The sequence below is a fragment of the Nicotiana tabacum genome, chromosome 16 (genome assembly GCF_000715075.1).
Source record: "Nicotiana tabacum cultivar K326 chromosome 16, ASM71507v2, whole genome shotgun sequence".
In the NCBI taxonomy this organism is placed as follows: domain Eukaryota; kingdom Viridiplantae; phylum Streptophyta; class Magnoliopsida; order Solanales; family Solanaceae; genus Nicotiana; species Nicotiana tabacum.
In genome coordinates, this window is record NC_134095.1 from 12034261 (window position 1) to 12056208 (window position 21948).

A 21948-nucleotide genomic window follows, 5' to 3' on the forward strand; every position below is an offset into this window, starting at 1 on the left:
ATCCAAGGTCTTTCGAGCAGCGCATTGTACCTCATATCACCTTCGATTACATATAACTTTGTTTCCTGGATAGTTTTAGCCACGTTTACTGGCAAAATGATTTCCCCTTTGGTGGTTTCAATCGCCATGTTGAAGCCATTGAGTACTCGAGTTGCAGGCACGACTTGATCCTGAAGGTCGAGTTGCTCTACGACCCTCGATCGAATAATATTTCCGAGCTACCTGGATCAACCAACACACGTTTAACTTGAATTTTATTCATAAGGATAGATATTACAAGTGCATCATTGAGGCTATTCGATCCCTTCTGCATCCTCATCATTGAAAGATAAGGTATTTTCTGGTAAGTAATCTCGGGTACGCTTCTCCCTTGTGATTGTAACTTTGGTGCGTTTAAATATCAGGCCCTGAGGAATATCGACCCCACCAACGATTATATGAATCTCGTGCTGCAGTTTCTCCTGTTCGTTTTTCCTGTTTGCAGCATCCCTATCTCTGAAATGATTTTTAGCTCGGTCACTCAAGAACTATCGAAGATGACCTTCGTTGAATAGACAAACTACCTCCTCCCTCAATTGCCTGCAGTCTTCGATTTTGTGACCATGGGTTCCATGGTATTTGCATATTTGATTAGGGTTTCTTTGAGCCAGGTCGGACTGTAGGGGTTTGGGTCATCTAGTATCTTTGATCTGTCCAATGGCTGATATAATACCCGATGCATCGATGCTGAAGTTGTATTCTAATAACCGTGGTGCTTCCTTGGGCTCGACATGTTTATCGAAGCCACTCTTACTCATTAGCCCTCGGGAGTTTTCCTCGATCATTTCGAACGGGATTACGTCCTGGTCCACTGTTTCTACGATATGCATTGTATGGTTGGTACCGGTCTCTGGTTGATCGCGGCTTTCTATCGATGTCTCTTTGAATCCTGCCTTCAGATATATTCGGATAAACGGAACTGGAAAGGGCTCCCAACTGATCATCCTCGACTTTGATCTTTGATTGGTATCGATTATGTACATCGGCCCAGGTCACAACTGGATACTCAATCAAATTCTATTTAAGTTGTTGTAATAATATCGAACTTAGCTCGTTCAAACCTTGGGTGAAGGATTGGACAGCCCAATCATCAGTGACCGGGGCAGGTCCATGCGTTCCATTTGGAACCGAGATACGAATTCCCTTAGCATTTCGTTGTCCTTTAGTCTAACTTTGAAGAGGTCCGATTTCCTAGTCGTAAGCTTTATTGCTCCGGCGTGTGCCTTTACGGACGAATAAGCAATCATGGTAAAGGAATCGATGGAATTGGGCGGCAAATTGTGGTACCATATCGTTTCCCCCTTCGATAAAGTTTCTCCAAATTTTTTCAACAAAACAGATTCAATTTCATCATCTTCTAAGTCATTTCCTTTTATTGCGCATGTATAAGAAGTGACATGCTCATTAGGATCAATGGTGCAATTGTACATGGGAATTTCTTCGGAATGAGCTTTGGAGCCGCACTCGGTGGGAAAGGCTTCTACACGAAATTCTTCGAATTCAAACCCTTTAAGATCGGGGGTGCCCACAGTATTTGATTAATCCGTGAGTTGTATGTTTCTACCTTTTTATCGTTAGCCTCAATTTTCTTTTCTCCTGATTCGATCCGTTTAGTTAGCTCCTCGAGCGTTTTTATGATGGCGGAGTCAGTTCCCGATCCGTTATCATTTGATTTTTCCGATATAGGCTCGACCCTATGAATAACTTCTTGTGACGTATCGAGTTCGATCCTGCTTGGTGTTCGATTCTAATTTTGGAGCTGCATTATCGTAACTTGCTGAGTCTGCAATATTTCAAATATCACTCGAAGGCTAATCCCACCTTCTTCACCACTTTGTGCATTCTGATTGGCTGCCTGAGCGTCTCTGTGGATGCTATTTTCAAGGTCGGCGCCTAAATTTCAATGAATCGCGATACGAGAATTGACATCGATTGGATCTACGGCCTGTGGTCCATCGGGATTGATTGGAGGTACTCCGTTGCCCGGGGCGACTATGTGCTCTTCTCTCTATGAAGACCAAGGACGATGTCTGTGTGAGTGGGAATTGCTTGAGAGTTTGACATGATGATTCCTGAAATCAAAGACACTTACGAGAACAAGTGTAAAAGTAGTGTGTGTTATGAGAATTAATACTAGGAAATCACTATTATCCTTAGCCCTACGCTGAGCATCAAACTGTTTACCCTAAAAATTGAATAAATAATGTGATTATAAAGATATGTGATTTCACCTAATACCAATTGATAAATGTAAAGATAAGTGATGCAAATTGACGATAATATAAAGTAAACCAGCATTTGGACAGAGCCTCGAGCTTGGATACCCTCGAGCTAGTTAAGCAAGAACAGTTAAGATGCAACGAGCTGATAAACAAGAGAATGTAAATTAATGAGAGAATATTATATTGCTTTGATCTATGTGAATGTAAGGTACCTACAAATAATGGGGACTCCTCTTTATGTAGTAGAGGAATCCTAATTATGATATAACACTAATTATAGAAGTAAATCTCATGATTAGCCTAAACAACCGTCCTTGTTTGGATCTGTTCCAGGATTTACGCCGAGATCTTCGACCGGTTACGGATATCTCGCCTTTCCATTATTGTGCTTCGTTCGAAGTCAGTCCTATATGGCCTCGATCGCTATTGGTCTCGATCTCGACGAGCACCTCAATTCACGAGCTCGATACCTTATCTTCGTGCTCTGACCTGATGCATTGTGAGACTGACCCTCGACATGATTCCCTGGTCTCGATTAAACGGCAAAATCGGGCAAGCCATATTTTAACCGTATACACCTTTATAGTGAAAACAACAATAGTGCTAGATTAAAATTATTCTAATACTAAAAAAAATACCTTTGACTAAAGCCATCACAATACTCCCCCCGTCCCTCATTACCCATTCCCCCACCACCTTACGAGGTGGTTTGGTCGTGGATAAATTATTTAGAAATTATAATGAAGTGATTGTAATACATGAAAAAAAAGTAGCCCGGTGCACAAGGCAATTGTATCCCCATTCATGCAGGCTACGAGGAAGGGTCGCACCATAAGAAGTGTGATGTAGATAACTTACCCCAATGCAAGCATTAGTGATTGCGTCCACGACTTGAACTCGTAGCCTATGGGGTCATACGAAGATAGCTTTACAGTTGCTCGAAGGCTCCCATTTGGATTAATACTCACTGAATTACTAGTGTGTGTGTGTGCATATATATATATATATATTTCTAGCAGATATTTATTCTGATGGGATTGGAGATTGGTGAATGACAAAATGGAGGGAAGAAATGTGAAGGGAAAGTGAGTTGTTCCCTTATGCTTTGGAAAAGAGCAATTGTCCCTCGTTGTTAGTGGAAAGAAAAGTGAATGTGCTTATATTAAAAAAACACTTCCCTTGGTGTAAAATAGGTTGGAAAGAAGGTAAGCCTCGCGTCGTCGTCGTTGCTCGCTCGGCTTCTAATTAATTAATTTAATTAACTATCGAAAACCAACCCGAAATAACCTAGGATCCGCGCCCTCGACCCGGTCTGTTTATTTTCCCGAATAATTTAAAAAATATTCCCGCATGTTCCAACATCCATGGTTGTTTCTAAAAGGTTACAAAATTTCAGAAATAGTGCCAGAAAATGGCTATAAATTAGCTTCGATCCCAGAATTTTTCTTACGAAATTTTCTGAACTTCAAACTTCTTTTTCTTCTGCGCAAATAAAATCGTTGTATCATGGGAGGATAATATTCTAACACCTCGGATACTTGAGGAGAATAATTTCCTTAAGGACACACTATGCATTCAGTGGGCTCGATTTCATTCTAACATATATTTTCAGATTCTGTTTTCTGATTATTTCCAGTTTCTACTTTGCTGTTGTTTTCCCTGTTTCTGTTTTTTTTGTTATAGGAAATTATTGTTTCATAATATTATAGTTAATACATATTAATAATATGTTCATTGTATTTATTAAAAATAGGATATACGGTATGTACTCTTCCATTTCAATTTAGATGAGGTAGTTTGACTTGGCGCAAAGTTTAAGGAAAAAAAAAGATGACTTTTGAAACACGTGGTTCTAAAAGCTTAAGGGGAAAAAGCTTTGTGGGGCCATGACATTTGTGTGACTATAAAAGCTTCTCGTTAAGGGTAAAGTGGGTAAAATAAAAAGTTTAAAAGTTGAATTGTTTCCAAATATATAAATGTGTCATTCTTTTTTGAACGAACTAATAAGGAAAGTGTGTCATTTAAATTGAAATAGATATGTATAGGTCGAAAGCTCTCTCAGAGTATTTAAGGCAAGGTAACATCGAGGAAAAAGTCATTTGAGGATAACCAGGAAACAAGGAGGTTCGTGGTCAAAATCTCAGCAATGGTCGAGATCGAGCACCGCAGAAAGAGCTTTAACGACTAGTTTTTAGAATAGGATATTAAAGAGAATATTCTATTGGATATTCTCTACCCTTGTACTATTTGGATTTGTTAGGGTATGTCCCATATAAATAGGAAAAGAAGATAATGAAAAAGGGTATGTGACATTCACTTGATAAAAATAGACTTCTGATAAAGATTGTCTCTTATAAAGATACAAACACTACCTTTTTATCAAGATTCTTGTTCATATTTTTCCACATTTTTCCATTAGATATGAGAATATTTCGAATGTTCTTGGATTTATTCGTCATTCATCATTATTATGGGAAACAATCATCTAGCCCATTTTTTATTGAGTGAACCACTCCTCTTATTTACTTAAAGGCCATTTATTATTATTTATTACCAGTTACTCCTCTATTATTGTTCATACCTTTTGGAATATTAAATGAACGCTATTATCAATCCCCTACTGGATTTATTTCGTGTTAGCCCCTTCTTCGAAATTCGTATCTAGAGATATCATTATTAATTAGGTTTAATCCATCATTACGTAAATATAATCGTTTTAACCAAAAACTACGCTTTTTGGTCAAACAAGATAGAGTCCTACTTTATACTGAAATTATTTACCTAAATGAAGTAACTAAACCACCCCCAAATGTTCAATTATTCTTCAAGAAACTTGGTAATAAAAGCACTTAAACTTCAATCAAGATCTCAACCACAATATCCAATAAGAAAGTGCCAAATTTAATGAAATCCATAAAGTCACTTCTCTATTATAGTATTAACCAATCCCTAAACACCAATTGCCCTATACACAAGGGGAATGGTCATTACTGCAAACACTTTAGGGCGTGCGTCCCTTTATGCCGCGTCCCTATCCCATCCCACCTATCTGACAAAAACCAAATAAACTCATCTCAACCGTTCAATTCCTTCTACGTGGACGGTTTGTGATCAACCCACCTTTCTTTCCATTATTGGCCCAAAGTCACACCAACCATCTCCTACTCCATCACTAATTGGCCCAAGTTTTATACCTTTGGGCCCCACAAACCCATTAATTATTATCCGAACTATATATTTTGGGTTACCGGCCTTAAAAGTCCTAGTGAGACACTTGGCACTTTCAAGAACCACTCGCAGCCAAAGAAGAAAGAAACGTCTAGCAGTCTACAAGTTTAGAAAGAAAAAAATATATCCAGAAAAACAGAAAAGGTAAACAGGAAAACATACTGTTCCTTGTGTTCCCATTTCAAAAAATTCTCAGAAAAAAAAGTTTTATTTTTTCTTGTTATTATCAGCTACAATTAATATGGTGTTTCCTTAAATATTTTCTATTTATGGATAACTAGTCAATGATTAGCTTTCTTGGTTTCTTACCTTCAAAGTTTTCAGCTTTGATCTTTGAGCTTTGTGATTTTTGACGTTGAGTTTGTACATTTGAAGTGGATATTTAAAGTTTATGCTTTTGTTGAATTGGTTGGTGTGGAGATTGTACTTTGTATTCTGGGGTTCCTGGTGTGAACTGCAAGTGCAGTCAACTTAATGGAAATGAAGTGAATTTCAACTAGAATTCTGTTTTTGATGATTTTTCTAGTAAGGGGTTGGTGAAGTTTAGGTTCAGTTTGATTTTCATATCTATTTTCAGGTATATTTGCTTTCAGCTTTTTATTACACTGTGTGAAGCTGTGTGTATGTAGATATATGTACATTTATGTGAGGGGTTGAACAGCATGTTAGTGAAAAGGCTTAGAGGGAAGTGAAATAACTTGTTGATCTGACTATTATCTTTTGTGATTCTTGAATAGCAGAGTGATTTTTGAAGTTGGATTGGAGACTATTATTTTTAGTGAAATGGGGAGTAATTTTAATTTCAAGAACTTTGGAAATGAGCCACCAGGGGAGGGTGGAAGTAGTGTTGGTGGGAAACAGCCCGGGAACTTTCAGTTACCGCGGCAGCCATCTATCTATTCGTTAACGTTCGATGAGTTTTTGAGCACGACGGGAGGGAGTGGAAAGGATTTTGGGTCAATGAATATGGATGAGTTGCTAAAGAATATATGGAATGCTGAGGAAAGTCAAACAATGGGAGGGTCTGGAATTAATGGGCAAGAAGTTGGTAGTGTTCAAAGTGGGAATTTACAGAGACAAGGCTCTTTGACTTTACCTAGAACACTGAGTCATAAGACTGTTGATGAAGTTTGGAAGGATATGTCAAAGGAGTATGGTGGTGGAAAAGATGGAAATAGTATTGGGGTGTCAGCAACTTTGCCTCAGAGGCAACAGACTTTAGGGGAAATAACACTTGAGGAGTTCTTAGTTAGAGCTGGAGTTGTGAGAGAAGATGCACAGTTAGCTGCGAAATCGAATAATGTTGGAGGAATCTTTGCTGATTTGTCCTATGCTGGAAATAATACAGGAGTTGGATTTGGATACCAACAAGCTAATAGGAACACAGGTGAAACTGGTATTCAGGCTGCTAATTTGCCACTGAATGTGAATGGGGTTAGAACACAACAACAGCTAAGGGCGCAGCAACTGCAACAACAACAACCACAACCACAGCAACAACAGCCACAGCAGCAACCCCTTTTCCCTAAGCAGCCTGCTTTGGCATATGCTGCCCCTATGGCTATACCAAATAATGGTCAGTTGGGCAGTCCTGGAATGAGGGGAGGAATGGTTGGTATTTCTGATCCGGCGCTCAATTCTAATTTCGTTCAAGGTGCTGCTTTAACGGGTGGAGGAATGGGTATGGTTGGTTTAGGAGCCGGAGCTGTTACTGTTGCAACAGCATCTCCAGCTGTTTCATCAGATGGACTTGGGAAGAGCAGTGGAGATACACCTTCTGTATCTCCACTTCCCTATGTCTTCAATGGTGGTATAAGAGGCCGAAAATACAGTACTGTGGAGAAGGTTGTTGAAAGGAGGCAGAGGAGAATGATAAAAAATAGAGAGTCAGCTGCCAGATCAAGAGCTAGAAAACAGGTAATATTCTGAATCTCACACATAGGATATACCTTTGATGTCTGCAATCTGCATGCATTTGTATTACTGGCTATGTGTATACCAGAAAACAATACATCTGTACTTATGTGTATAATCTTAATATATACGATTTCAGTATATTTCTCTTCTGTAAAATTGTAATTTTTTATCTCGACATCTTCAAGATTGTGACTTGAATAGGTCTGTTAGTATGTTGGGAAACACCCATTGATATATTCTTCCTTAGAAATAGTTGTGTTGCTCTAGTTGAGGAGAGAAACACCATCCCTTGTGTTATTCAGAAAAGTTAATCCTAATCGATCTTCTTTAACTTCCTTAGTTAAGTCCTTATGAACTTTGCTTAACCTGTTTCTCTAACTGCATGCTAATATCATTATTTGGGGCATTTAACTACATCCATTTGATGATTAATGATCTGCTTTATTATACTTGGAGGTGCATTTTTTCACTCTAAAAAAGATTGGATATCATATGCAGCAGAATGGTATTTGAGATGTAATGTGACAAGATTCGAAAGGTTCAAAGATTCGGTTTAATAAAATGTAAAGCAGCTTGTGCTATACATAGTAACCAAAATTTGTATGACTAACACTGCTATAAGTTGTACCCTTTAAATAGGCAGAACCCTGTGCATTTGTCTTCGTAAATATAGACCAGACCAAAAACTAGCACATCAAATTCCTTAAATTTCAAAGGATGCACGAGCACCTAATAATGCCTCGTTTTTCAATCTGATGTACACTTTTGTGGTCATTGATCATCTTCTGTTTAACTCTCTGTAGGCATATACTATGGAGCTAGAAGCAGAAGTTGCAAAACTAAAAGAAGAAAACGAAGAACTTCAAAAGAAACAGGTGATCTTATATGAAATCGCATTGCAACTTTTGTCTGTCTCAATGGTTCGTCACTAACTAAATTGTGTACTGTTGCAGGAAGAAATGTTGGAAATGCAGAAGAATCAGGTATATAAAGTTCTGCTTCCTCTTTCAAGTCAAACCCCTCGTGTTTTTTTCTTGTCTACGCGATTTTGCTTTAAGAAACATAGTCAGTTAATTCAGCACACTCTGATCAAAATTGTCCAAATTTTATCTATAGAAGCACACAGCTGTTCTACCTGTTTGATCGTGTTATTTTCTTCTCGAATTGAGTTAGCATAGCCATTTTGGATCTAACAACAGAAGTTATTGCATTTTTGTGATACAGGTTATGGAAATGATGAACCTTCAAAGGGAAGCTAAAAGGCGATGCTTAAGACGGACACAGACTGGTCCATGGTAAAAAAAAAAAGGGGGGGGGGGGGGGGATTTCAGAGATTAGTGGTATTAGCCATATTTACAAACTCATAGTAGGTGTCTGTACATAAAGGAAATATGTGTCAACTGTAGCTCAGAAGAGAAGAGTTGTCTTTTTGCTGTAGCTTTTTCATTCTGTTAATTTCTTAATTCTCCCTTGTTGGGCATCATATGCATAAATTAGAGCCAGAATGTAGAAATACTTAGTTGATAGCAGATACACATGAAAATACATCTATATATTATTAACATATCCTCTTGTAATGTGTTCTGTAGAAGTGACTTGGAATCAAGCCTACTATTTTGACAGGCTGAATTTTAACTACCTGAGAGTAATTATTTGTTCAAAGTGGTATGTTTTTAAGTAAAATGTGAAGAAGAAATTCGGATGTTGGCCGAATGCTTCTCTCAGGGGTGTTTTCGAGTGAAGAGTTTTTGGTTATTGCTAATTTCGACAAAAAACTTTGTCTGGTCTTAAACACGACATTTTCAAGAAAGGAAGTTTTACATTCCTGTGCGATATAGTAAACAATATTATTCTTCATGTTTAACTTTTAATATAATTATCTTCTATATACCTAATTACCATTTATGTACCATTTTAGGATTTTAATGGTATTAATTAGTCTCCTAATTTTACTCAACCGTATATTCCCACTCCCCCAAGTTTCTCTCTCTAAATCTCACCACCTCACTCACGTATCAAATCACACCCACGATTTTCTCTTCAATCACCCACGATTTCCTCTTCTAAAACTAGCGAAATATGTAACCCCTCCACCATTGACAACCATTAAAAAGCTTTGAAGCTTTGAATTCGAATTTGGGTTTTCAAAAGACATTGTTTGTTTGGATTGGATGTTGTTGCAAAGAATTGAGAATTCTCTCTATGTCTCTCTCTATCTCTCAATCCTAAATTTCAGTAATATAAGAGGAAAGGAAACGAGAGCAGCAATTCCACCATTGACAGTCATCAAAAAGCTTTGAAGCTTTGAATTCGAATTTAGGTTTTCAAAAATCATTATTTGTTTGGATTTGGGGTTGTTAAAAATAATTGGAAATATGGTTTGGAGTTTATATCTCAATTTTGAGGGGTTTTGGTGAAGATTAGACTTGGTTTTGACTGAATTTCAGATTGTAACTCGAAGAAGAAATGAAGAAGAAGAAGAAGACATGACATACATTATATTGCAGAAATTGTAGAAAAATTATAGAAAAAATGTATTCTGCTGTTTATTTATTTTTCTTTTATTCATTTAACTATTGTATGAAAGTTGAACAACATTGTATAAATATTGTATTTAAGTGTATATTGTAGTTGTATATAACTTAGTAGAAATAATGTACGAAAATTGTAAATAATTTGTAGATAAGTTGTATAATATATAATTAGTTGTATGAAATTTATTTTTACTATGTATAAATCAGATACAAAATATACAAAAGACATATTGTATAAATTTTGTATGTAAGTTTTATGTTATTGTAGTTGTATTTAATTGAGTGGAAATAATGTGTAAAAGTTGTAGATAAGTTGTATTCCTCTATAACGGGAGATGTTGGCATATCAAGTAAATTTAGTGTTACAGACGAACATGCATGAAAATAAAAATAAATTCTGTTATGAACAATTTGTAGAAATTTTGTAGATAATTTGTAGAAACATTGAAATTCTATATTTTCATATTAATTTTTCAAATGATATGTAGTTTTATTGTAGAATGTAGAAATTTTGTGGATATTGTAAACATCCATACTGATATATATATATATTTACTCTGACATGTAGTTTATTTGTAGATAAAATGTAGATAAAGTGTAGGACATTTATATACAACCAGAATTTGATATAAAATGTAACAACACAAACATGCAACTGTGTTCTCATTGGTGATACTCAATTTCATATTGAAATCGCGAACAGTTATACATAGCGGATATGATCCTAAGTTTTTTGTTTTTTCAACTTTCATACAATAGTTAAATGAATAAAAGAAAAATAAATAAACAACAGAATATAATTTTTCTACAATTTCTGCAATGTAATGTATGTCATGTCGTCTTCTTCTTCTTCTTCTTCTTCTTCTTCTTCTTCTTCTTATTCTTCTTCTTCTTCTTCTTCTTCTTCTTCTTCTTCTTCTTCTTCTTCGAGTTTCAATTTGAAATTCAGCCAAAATCAAGGTTAATCTTCACCAAAACCCCTCAAAATTGAGATATAAACTCCAAACTATATTCCTAATTATTTGCAACAACACTCAATCCGAACAAATAATGATTTTTGAAAACTCAAATTCGAAATTCTCTAAATCTCCCATAGCTATCCTAATTCTCATTCAGTTGTAGCATAATTAGGATTTTGGACATAATTGCGTTTGTTGAAGAAGAATTGTAGAAGATTTAGTCGTTTTTTATTTGTGAAATCAGAAAAATGATGAAACAAGAAGCGAGATCGTCCCATTTTTGTTTCTAAGAAGTTAACTTGTCAAAAGAGAATTAAGCTGTTGAAAAAAAAATAGAACTCAGCTAATATGTGAACTAAGATAACGAGAGAAACTTAGCACGTTAGTGATTCATGTGTCATTGAATACGTTTTTGGAAATTTGCAATGATTAGTTTATGCAAAAATAACTCTGAAACTTTTCAAATTACACCACGAAAATCGAAATCTCGACAGCATTTGTGGTTTTGCGACTCTAGGTTTCTTGATAATTGATTTTGCTTGAAGCTTTCAAACTCCATGAAGGAAGAAAAATAAGGAAGCCTACAGCTACAATGATTTCTTATTTAATGAATTGTCTATATTTTGTAAAAATACTATTAGCATGGCGGGTAATATGCAAACTATGAACATATTTGGTAATATAGTTTCCTATATGGTATAGGAACGAAAATTTCCCTTCAGGAAAAAGAAAAAAAAAACTACGGTCAAGCCTCTCTATAAAAACCTCGTTTGTTCCAAATTCTTTTAGTTGTTATAATAGCGAAGTGTTGTTATAGAGAACATATATTATAACATAGCATGAAAATTGGTTCCAAAAGAAACTTGGTTTTCATAGTAAATAGTTGTTATATAGGGATATTGTCGTAGAAATGTATGAGTGTAGTACACATTTGAGATAAATTTTGACTTAAGAAAAACTTATTTTTCAGGTAAGTTTCAGCAAATCAACCGAAAACCTATGACAGGGATAGATGTTGGTGTTTGAAACTTTAAGGTTCAAGGACGTGATCATGCGAACACAAAATGTTTACTATAATTGCTCATCTATATGCATAATTTAAGACCAATTGCCATAGCAATTAAAGAAAGTGGCTTCAGTTGAAGATAACTTCATGATTTTAGTCTGAATCATGGAAGATAAACGGCTTTGGTCCAAATACCAGCGGGCTAGCTAGTTTTTGGATTGGTCATTCAAAAATAGTCAGCGTTTGTAAAGTCATTAAAAAATAGTCACTATTTTGCTGCAACACAAAAAGTTTCATCATAACATATTCCAGCATAATATACTGGAGATTGGAGCACATGTGTATGAACTTCCAGCATATTATACTGGACCTAATATATTATGCTGAAAGTCCAGTATATTATGCTGGAGTATTTTCCGGATTTTAAACAGTATTTTTGTTCAGATTTATATTTACCTGGAAAGTGACTAAATTTCGATTACTTTTGAAACTATTGCTATTTTTTTGAATGACCACTTGTAAATTTAGCTATTTTTTTAATTTCTACCACGTTTTGCTTATCAATGTCAGCCCAACATATCGTGCGAGTGACTTGAGTTGAATATAGGGAAATTTTCATAAAACACTATCTTTTAATAGTAATTAGCCATCTATAGATATCATTTGATATATTACGGATTATAGATACCTTTTATGTAGTTATAAGTTGTATTTGATGTATTTAAGCTATTGTATTCATGAATACAGTAGTAAAAATAGGTGTGGGAAGTCCAGCTAATCAGTTGTTGTATTCGAGTGTATTCGACTGTATTCATGGAGTGAAACATGAGATTACAGCTGGACAGATTATTGTATTCGACTGTATTCAACTGTATTCACGGCGTGAAATAGGGGATTATACTGTTTTTAAAATGGAAAGTGAATCAATTAACATAATAGACTCCTAATATAACTCAACAAACTCAATTATAATACACAAATTTTGTATTTTCAGTTATAAAAAAGATTCTCAACCGAAAAATACCCCAAAAACATAGCAATCTTCAGAGAAATTATATAATACATCTGAATACATAAATTATATTAATTAAAAAAAATTATGAATACATTCATGGCATATAGCGAGACAGTGAATACGATGAAATACATAGAATACAGCGGGATACATTGAAATACAATGAAAAAAATACAGAGAATACAATAAAATACATGGAATACAACGAGATACATTGAATTACAATAAAAAAAGACAATGAATCCAATGAAATACATGAAAATACAATGCAATACGTTGAAATTACATTGAAATATATTAAAGGAAATGTTCTTCTTCATCGCGAAAGATAAAGTTGTGACGTGGATGTCACGTGGAATTCTCTGGATTGATGAAGTTGATTTGAAACTGAATCAGGGGAAGGCAAATCAGATGGAATAACAAGCTTTGGTTGCAATTACGGAGGCAGTTGTAGTTGTTGTTGTTGCACGCCGGAAACAGCCGTCGCATGCGGCGAAGATAAATCCACAAATCCTCCTTCCTCATGCTTCTGTTTCACTACCCCAAGAGTCATCTGTGAAAATTGCTCCTCAAAATTTCCACCCTTTTGATTCTCCTCAACGTGAACTTTTATCGGCGTCAAATTCATAGAAGACATAGACCCAAACTGTTTGGAATCTTTCATACTTTGCACATAATATCACCAATAAAATGTTTGGTTACCTTTTGAATCTTTCATACTTTGCACAAATCCGGTGGAAGGAGGAGGAGATCGAAAATTTTAATGGGATGGGGGAAGAGTATGAGATGTATCAAAGTAGAGAGAGAAAGAAAATAGTGTAATTAATTAGCGTATTTAGTGACTTAGGACTAGGAAGTAACCAAAATTAATATTTTGCTATAAACCTTAAAAGGTATCTATGGAATATTATTTTTTTAAATGATATTTATTTAAAATAAATAAGGTGTTAACCTTTACTATAGGAGGTAAAAACTCCTTGAATATAATGTCGTTTTAATTTTTAATTTTTACTCACGTGGAGTTTTGATATTTAGGGACTGTTTGGCCCATAAAAAGATTCCTTATTTTGAAATTCTTTTCACTTTTTTTCGATATCTATGTTTAGCCATGAAATTTTCGATTCACTTGAAAATGAATTTCGAAATTTTTTGAAAATTTGAAAAACTCCTAAAACCTATTTTTCAAAATTCACTTTAGATCACTCACAAAAATTCAAAAATAGTCCAAAATTATATTCAAATCCAAACACAACTGTAATTTTCAAATACCATTTTCACTTGAATTTTTTTTTTCCACTTTTTTCCGAAATTTTACAATTCTTATGTCCAAACACCCACTTATATACTTAAAAGGAATGTTTCTCATTTCAATAGCCACACTTCAATCATTTCCTTTTTGTTTCCTACACAATGAGTAGGTTTTAAATATATTTTTCCAACATTACAATGTGCCCCTATAAGATAGTTTGGTATTACAATTTTACATAGTATTTAAACAAAGGCTAATCCCTCGCTGCTGATAGGTTAAGAGACGTGCACAAACAGAGGATCCGCATTTACACCAATGAGTTGCCTTTCGTTTCAATGTAGCCTTTTCTTATCAAAATGTCTGCACAAGCACAAATATAGTTGAAATAGCGCTTTACACGATGCAATAGTATAAAAAGATGCCGTCGAAACAGATATGCTATATCTATAACTTATTGGTTTTACAATTCTGCAGTTTGATCTGGCGAACATCTTAAACAATGTCAGAACTTGAAACGTGCTAACAATATCATTTCAAATATCTCCCTCAACTGGCAATGCAGAACGCCACCATGTTCTTTGACCAAATAAACAATCAGCCATTGTCTAACCAATTCAGGTGCAACAGGAAGTGGCTATCATCATGCCCATCATTATGAAAAGATGTGCAACAGGAGTCATAACATTTTAACTAGGCATGTTGCAACGTGAATCTCAGTAGTACATGGTATAGCACGAAAGACCAATCACATGGATTTAAACAACCCAGCATTTGAGAAATAATAATACAAAATGTAACAACATTGGGATATTACCTTAGTACGGATAGCCAGGGGTGCAAGAGCTGTCTTTCCATGAGATCATCTTCCTATGATCTCTACCTCTAAATGATCGAGCGACAAGCTGACCAGTCATAGGTTTGCACAAACCAACATCAATCACAGAAGTGCTCTTTCTCTTCTCAGACGATGACTCCCCATCTTCAGCATAAAAGTCAAACAGCAAGGCAAGACAACGAACCTGATGAGCCAAGACTAAGTTTTCTTCATCTGCAGGTATAGCGTTTATTATGTGAGCATTGACCTGCAACAGATTAAATAGCTACTTCAGTTTAGGATTGACCAATAAAATTGTCGCAAACTGACATCACAATCTCAAATTCTCAATTAGTGAACAAATTCAGCTATTGTCTGAGGAATCCTCAAAATTACGGTGGGTTAGTTAAGGAATAAACCTAGAGTCTCCTTTTCACCAAACATTAGCCACAAAGCTTCGCAGTTGAATTTGCATTGTACTGCAGGCCTACCTTACATGGATTAAGAACGCTCAATTTTTAGATATATATAAAACACAAATACCCACTTGACACAGTCCAGGCAAATAAAGAGTCCATGTAACATAGCCATATGCAGCAAAACCAACCATTACGTTTGTTACTGCTTACCTCTGCTTCCATGCTGCGAAGTTCATTGTACCACACAGAACTATCCACCATAGAAAAGTTCTCCGACTGTATCGCCTCATAAAGGCTCAATGTGAAAAGAGGAGGCCTAAGTGGATACTCCTTGCTGATTTTGATCTGCCATAAGAATTGACCACTCATGAAGAGGAAATTTAAATTGAATTTGAGATAGAAAATGAAAAGGGTAGGATGTTAGACCTTGGATTCCAATTTCATTTTTCTTTCCTCGTTATCCATCTTTCTTGTCAGAACGAGACAATATTCCTGAACCTTGCAGTCCACCCATGACTTGTCACTGAACCCAGCAAGTCCAGGGGTATTATTACTATCCTGCCCAACCTGCACAGTATCATCCACTTCACTATCTGATTCCAGAATAAGATCTGCATCATCTCCGTATTTCTTAAAACTTGGTGACTTCCCCTTTATAATTGGAGAGCTGGCACTCTTTGAAATGAAAGCCAGCTTTGTGGACGGATCAAAATTGATTCTTTTATTTGGAGTGACATTAGTATCATTTATAGAAGTGACTGGAACTAAAGATGGAAGCTCCCCATCCTCCCTCGTGCTTTCTACCTCTTCTTTTGAAGAGGCAGATTTCCCGTCCACCACAACTTCTGTAGGAAGCTGAACTTGTTCTATTTCTGCGACAGCCAATGTTGAAACCTGACTAGGAGATGGACAAAGAGGGACCCATGCATGCAAACTACAGCGAGGATCGTGTGAGGCCCAAGGAACACTTCTACTGGCTAGAACTGGCCAGTTTAGGTTCATTAGAGAGTCGAACTGCTCCCTGTAACTCAGCCAAAAAAAAGTTCAAATTTCCAACATGAGTTACGCCTTGCTTTTTAACCTTAAGGGCAAACAATAAAAGAGGAATAGGAGAAAAAGACAAGTCCCCAGAAATGGAATTTCAGTACTGAAAGATCAAGGAATAAGACATCACATCATTCTCCGTGAACAAGAGGACAGAGTAGAAAACAGAAAGAAGGCCGAGAATGACCTTGCAGAGCAAGGGAAACATTAACTATCTTTAATAAATTCAAACATCTTCAGCAAAACAAAACTGCACATAAGATCATCTCTGCCACAAGTCAGTCTCATCTATGATATTTGTCCCTATGGATCCATGATGCTAAACATACAGTTACAGTGACTCACGCTAGAGCCAGCTGAGCCTTTTTCCGAGCACGAATCCGTTGCACAACCGTTTGCACCCGATTTTGCTGCCGATACAATGATAGACCAGAGATAACAGCAGCGTGTTTTGCTGTTTCATCATTTGAAGTCTCAAAACCCCTAAGTGATGGTGACACCTCAGGTAAAAAGTCGATGCCTGCCAGATGCTGGGCCCACTTGTATGGTCGTGACGTTCTCCTTTCATCGAACACAATAGAATGATCAATTAGCTTAGCTGACTGCAGAACACACACGAAGTTGAATCAATCAGAAAGACTGAAACAAACAGTTGAAAGTACAAGGAATAATTAATACACCAATATCTCAAGCTGAAAACCTGGCGTGGAAGCTCAAGGCCTGTGTCATCCGGAAATAAATTGCATAAGATGTCATTATCAGGATTCTCTTGAGAGCCTTCAACTCCAACACACACAATATTCAACTTAATTAAGTACTCAAACTTCAAGGTGACAAGTTTTGTAGATTGTATCTCATCATCGTGTATATGAAGTGTGACTTTAAGTGGGTGAGTTTGATAAATTCCAGCCTGCTCCAGACTTTCATTGCTGGGTATCTTTTTGGGACGCTTTCTTCTCCGTTGTCCATCATCTTCCTCATCTATATCATCATCAACTTTAGAGCTCTCTAAGCTGGCAGACACACCTTCACATGAATGATTTATCATTCAGATAGGAACATTTAGAAGAAGAGCAAAGGAAGTAAAGAAGAAAGTGTTCAACCAGAAAGGAACTGAAAATAAATACAATCAAGCTCAAGTAAACTAAAGGAGATATAATCAGTGAAATTGGGTATAAAAACAGCACAACCACTATAGTGCAACCAAAAACTAGAGCATAAATGAACAGGCATGCAGAATAAAATAAGCTGAACAATGTAAAGTAGAAGCTCATGGTTTCCCATGAGTAGAATCTATTTAGTAATACTCAGAATAGAAATGGTCATTAAACTGATAAAGGTAGAGACTTAGACTTCTTCTTCGAGAAATCTTCACGATACCTTCAAGGTCGATTCCCACTACCAAAATGATTCACTACTTTGACTTAAACTTCAATTAATCTTCTACACTTAGACTTAAACTTAGACTTTTCCTTTTTGAACTCTTTCAACAGACCTCCAAAGTCAAAAACTAGCATACTGATTTTATTTTATTTAACTTGAACTTTAATCCTGCCATTATTCCAATAATGATTAAGCTCTGTCCTGAAAAACCAATATTTTTCCCCTCAAAAACATATTTTCCTCCTCCAACTCAAGGTATCATAAACTAATGCTATCTTAAATGGTTCATTTGAAGTAATTTCCTTTCAACCTCTCCATGTTTAACATTTCAAACTTATCATTTTAAATCCTTATTGACCAAACTCTGTATAACAATACTTTCAAATATTTTACTATTTAATCTCCATAAAAGTCAATCAAAGCCAATGAAGATGGCCCAGAGGAGTACTATGCAAGGATGGATCATTTTTATTGATCTCTCTTGCCTTAAAAGCACTGTTTGCCTGCAAATTTGCATTACTATGTACAGTTACTACCTTCAAGCTGAATGCACAAGGTGACAACAAACTTAATACATAGAACAGTTTCTCTATGAACTTATCACTTCCTACAATTAGAATGTCCCAAGTGAGGTGCCAACTGAATGTATCAAGTGGAACATATGCCACAACCCCTAGTTTCAACCACGTGTATCCAATCTGATAATATGTAACTTTGATTATAAGAAACGATGGAATGAAACATATTCATGAGTAGTCAAACAAACCAATATGTTCTCTTGATTATGTCACGTTTTAAGGATTTGTTTAACCACTGTATAACAAGCACTAAGCGTAGTTATCCTCAAACGTAACCAAGAAATCTCCTTGAATTACTAAGATTCAACTAACACCCCTATCACTAGGAAAGTTTTTAAAAACTGCTGTCTACACAGGATTTATTTTCTCAACTTGAAATAATATCTTCTAAAAAATTAATATACACACTAAAATTGAAAATCGCCCAACTAAGCCTTAGTTGTAATTGAACAAACACTGTTTACAGGAAAATTCATACTGAAGTACAACAACCCTTTCTTCTTATGATAATATTTACAAGCACCCATCACAGAGCCCCTTGTTAAAGAAATAGACAGAAAAAGGATTTTCAGAGTTCAACATTGACAAATAGTTTAGATCCAGTTGTAAATATTTAATTACCATTAGAATAGTATAAAGTCTTAGCTTTAGTTTGTGGTCATACAGTTTACCTCAAAGAAAATTTTTCTAGCAAAGAAATGCATCAACAACCTTGAATCTGGCGGAGAAAATAAACATTATGGCAGACTTTAATTTTGAAATAGGTGCCATTATAGCAGACTATAGCAGAGCACATGAAGAAGGCATAATATGATAAAATGATATTAATGTTTACACAGCAGTTTCAGCAAAGACAAAAAACACATGATGAGCCCAAATAAGAAATCTATAGACTGGGACCAACCAGTGTCTTTATTTGCTTGCTGACGGGCAACAGCTTGAGCGTCCTTCACACTACCAACAATCTCCAGCTCTACATTTTCTCCAAAGGCTTCTTTTTGGGCCATTAGCTGTGAATAAATAACATAGAGAGGCGGAGGAAGCAACTCTGCATATTGCAACTGCTTCAACTTTTTTGTGTGCAGAACTCCAAGTTGGTGCTGCACCGGCAAGGATGCTTTCTTGAGTGATTTTAGGTGTGACGGGAGACTTGACAAGAACTTCTTTCTGTTTGCAATGGTCTCCTGTAGAGCCTTTTTTTTCTGTTCCAGTTTCTCACGAAGCTTGCATAATTCTTTGCGCTGACACAGAAAATATTTAAACTCAAAACAAGGCTACAGCCAGACTTATCACACATGCGTGTGCGTACACACGCTACTCCGATGATGATCATATAAGAGATGGGAATTATTCTACAAACATATACAGCTGATACATATGATCTAATACAAATTCGAAATAAATGAGAAGCATAGAATTTGACCTCAACATTAGCGAATACTAAATGACCCCAAGATCTTTTTTCAGCTCATGAAATAACATGTTACAACATCTACAAATAAAATGCATTAGAAGAAGATTATAAGTGCAATATATGCAGAATCCACGGTTGAAAGTACCACTAAAGGGAAGCCAAGGTGGGTATATTTTCAGTCTCTCGATTCTATTCACCATAAGAACCTCCATATGACCTCACTATTATCCAAATAAAAGAGAAGCATAGAATTTGATCTCAACATTAGCCAATACTAAAATACACCAAGATTTTTCCCAGCTCTTGCAATAACATGTTACAACCTCAACAAATAAAAGATTATATAAGTGCAATATGTGCAGAATCCATGGTTGAAAGCACCACTAAAAGGAAGCCAAGCTGCATATAGTTTCAGTCTTTTAGAGTCTATCTTTATTGATTGTAACAACCTTCATATGATTCCTTCTCCACTAAACCACTTCTGAAACCAATTTAGTAGTTTTAATAAAGATAATAGTCCATGAAGACATGAGTTTTAGAAGCAAATAACAATTTTAATTCACCAAAAAACATGAAACACCAAGCCTAATAACTCCCTTTAGAACAAGATACTGAGATATTAAACTAATTTGGAAATAGAAAGGAGTGCTTGCCGATTGAATTAAGCTAGTTACCTGGAATAGCTCATAATTGAGCCGCTTTAGCATCAAATTGTGTGAGTTGTCCTTTGACATAACAGAGCTTTTTATCTCCTCAGGTGCATCTCTAAAGAATTCTTCCTCGGGAACCAGTTCAATATCAGGATATTTTGACCTGAAATCTTTGCAAGCCTTTATAGCTTTCACATAATGACTTTTTTCATACATCAAGTTGTGAAGCTGCAGCGTGGTGAAGTCGACGGGAGCTTTTGCACGTTCCGTTTCACCTTTCACGCGATCCTCATCGAGCAAGATTGATCTATTTGCCTATGGGAAGATGTTTAAGGTAGTTAATACACAAGCATTAGGGAAAAACAAAAGAACAAGTGGAGATTGAACGAAAAGAAGTTAACCTGACGTAGAGAGACGAAATTGATTAAAATCTGAGTGACGAGTTCGCGAAGTTCAGATTTCGGCGCGCTTTCTTTTTTAATGGACAGCATTTTTGAAACGATTTCCTCAACTGAAGCTTTGCTTTGCTGCAGAACTTCGTATGGAGACTTTTCCGGCTTGTGCTCCGGTAGTATTTCGCCGGGTTCCCCCATGGTTATCTCCATTTTCACCCCTGCTCTGTCGCTGCGTCTCTACCGATTAAGTCATACGCTATGCTTCTGGATGTGTACGCTACTAGGGTTTGTTTGTTCCGTCTGCTTGACTTGAGTGCCCGTCTTTCGGGTGCAGTGTAGCACTCTTCTATTTTTGCTTTATTTTTCTCATTTTCTTTTAAGCATTTATTTCCAGAATTTAAAAAGAAAAAGACCTTGTGGAAAAAAGATAGTTTATGCATTTGTACTGTAAGCACGTGATTTTTGCCCTATGAAAGAATTACTCCCAAAAAATTCAAAATAAAATAATTTTTCCTTGGTGTGCAATTTTTGAATTTTGTGGTATTTTTGTCTGTGCGTGTTTATTTGTTTAAATTAATAAAAATATAAAATATGTCGCATTTTCATTTAGTATTTATTTAAGTTTGTTTTACAAAAATGAGAAAATCATACAAAAATAATGTACGTTGCATTTTAGCATTTAACGTCTAAATTGTGCGATTTTATCGTTAATTGCTATTTAAATATGCGATAATAGTTATTTGGAATTAATTAGTATTTTTGATAAGTTAATTTAGTTTATAACTTAATTTAGAATTTTAGTTTTATTAATTAGAAATTAGAAGAAAATAGAGCAAAAAATGTAAAGAAAATCGGAATTGGGCTCTTCTTCAAATTCAAGCCACAGGCCCAAAAAATATCCAACCATCCCTACGACCTGGTCCATTCCAAACCGGGTCGACCCAGTCCATAACCAAAATACCCAACATCCCTATTATCTTACATTTCACAAAAAACCAAACCCAAAAAACCCTAAACTAACTAATCCCCCCCCCCCAACCCTTTCTTCTTCCTCTCCAAAAACACCCCAAGCTCCCCTCCCA

The 21948-nt window shown here is 35.8% G+C and overlaps 2 protein-coding genes across 3 annotated transcripts; one reads left to right on the forward strand and one right to left on the reverse strand.

Moving 5' to 3' along the window:
• The first annotated feature begins 5503 nt into the window (after window positions 1-5503).
• On the forward strand, window positions 5504-9044 carry LOC107794358 (ABSCISIC ACID-INSENSITIVE 5-like protein 5). 2 transcript variants are annotated; one of them, XM_016616839.2, is made up of 5 exons: window positions 5504-5633; window positions 6230-7406; window positions 8210-8281; window positions 8360-8389; window positions 8631-9044. In XM_016616839.2, exons 2-5 carry the CDS (start codon window positions 6273-6275, stop codon window positions 8703-8705), a joined length of 1311 nt encoding a protein of 436 aa, XP_016472325.2. In that variant the 5' UTR covers window positions 5504-5633; window positions 6230-6272; the 3' UTR covers window positions 8706-9044. The 2 variants fall into 2 exon arrangements, with proteins under 2 accessions (XP_016472325.2, XP_075088700.1); XM_075232599.1 differs by having other exon boundaries at window positions 5528-5633; window positions 6227-7406.
• Window positions 9045-14178: 5134 nt separating this feature from the next.
• LOC107794354 (THO complex subunit 5B) lies at window positions 14179-21234 on the reverse strand. Its single transcript, XM_075232601.1, has 9 exons — window positions 20873-21234; window positions 20496-20786; window positions 19312-19648; window positions 17147-17472; window positions 16792-17048; window positions 15829-16423; window positions 15613-15747; window positions 14984-15251; window positions 14179-14529 (listed from the first exon to the last, which is right to left on the reverse strand). Exons 1-8 carry the CDS (start codon window positions 21074-21076, stop codon window positions 14985-14987), a joined length of 2412 nt encoding a protein of 803 aa, XP_075088702.1. The 5' UTR covers window positions 21077-21234; the 3' UTR covers window positions 14179-14529; window position 14984.
• Between the last annotated feature and the right edge of the window lie 714 nt (window positions 21235-21948).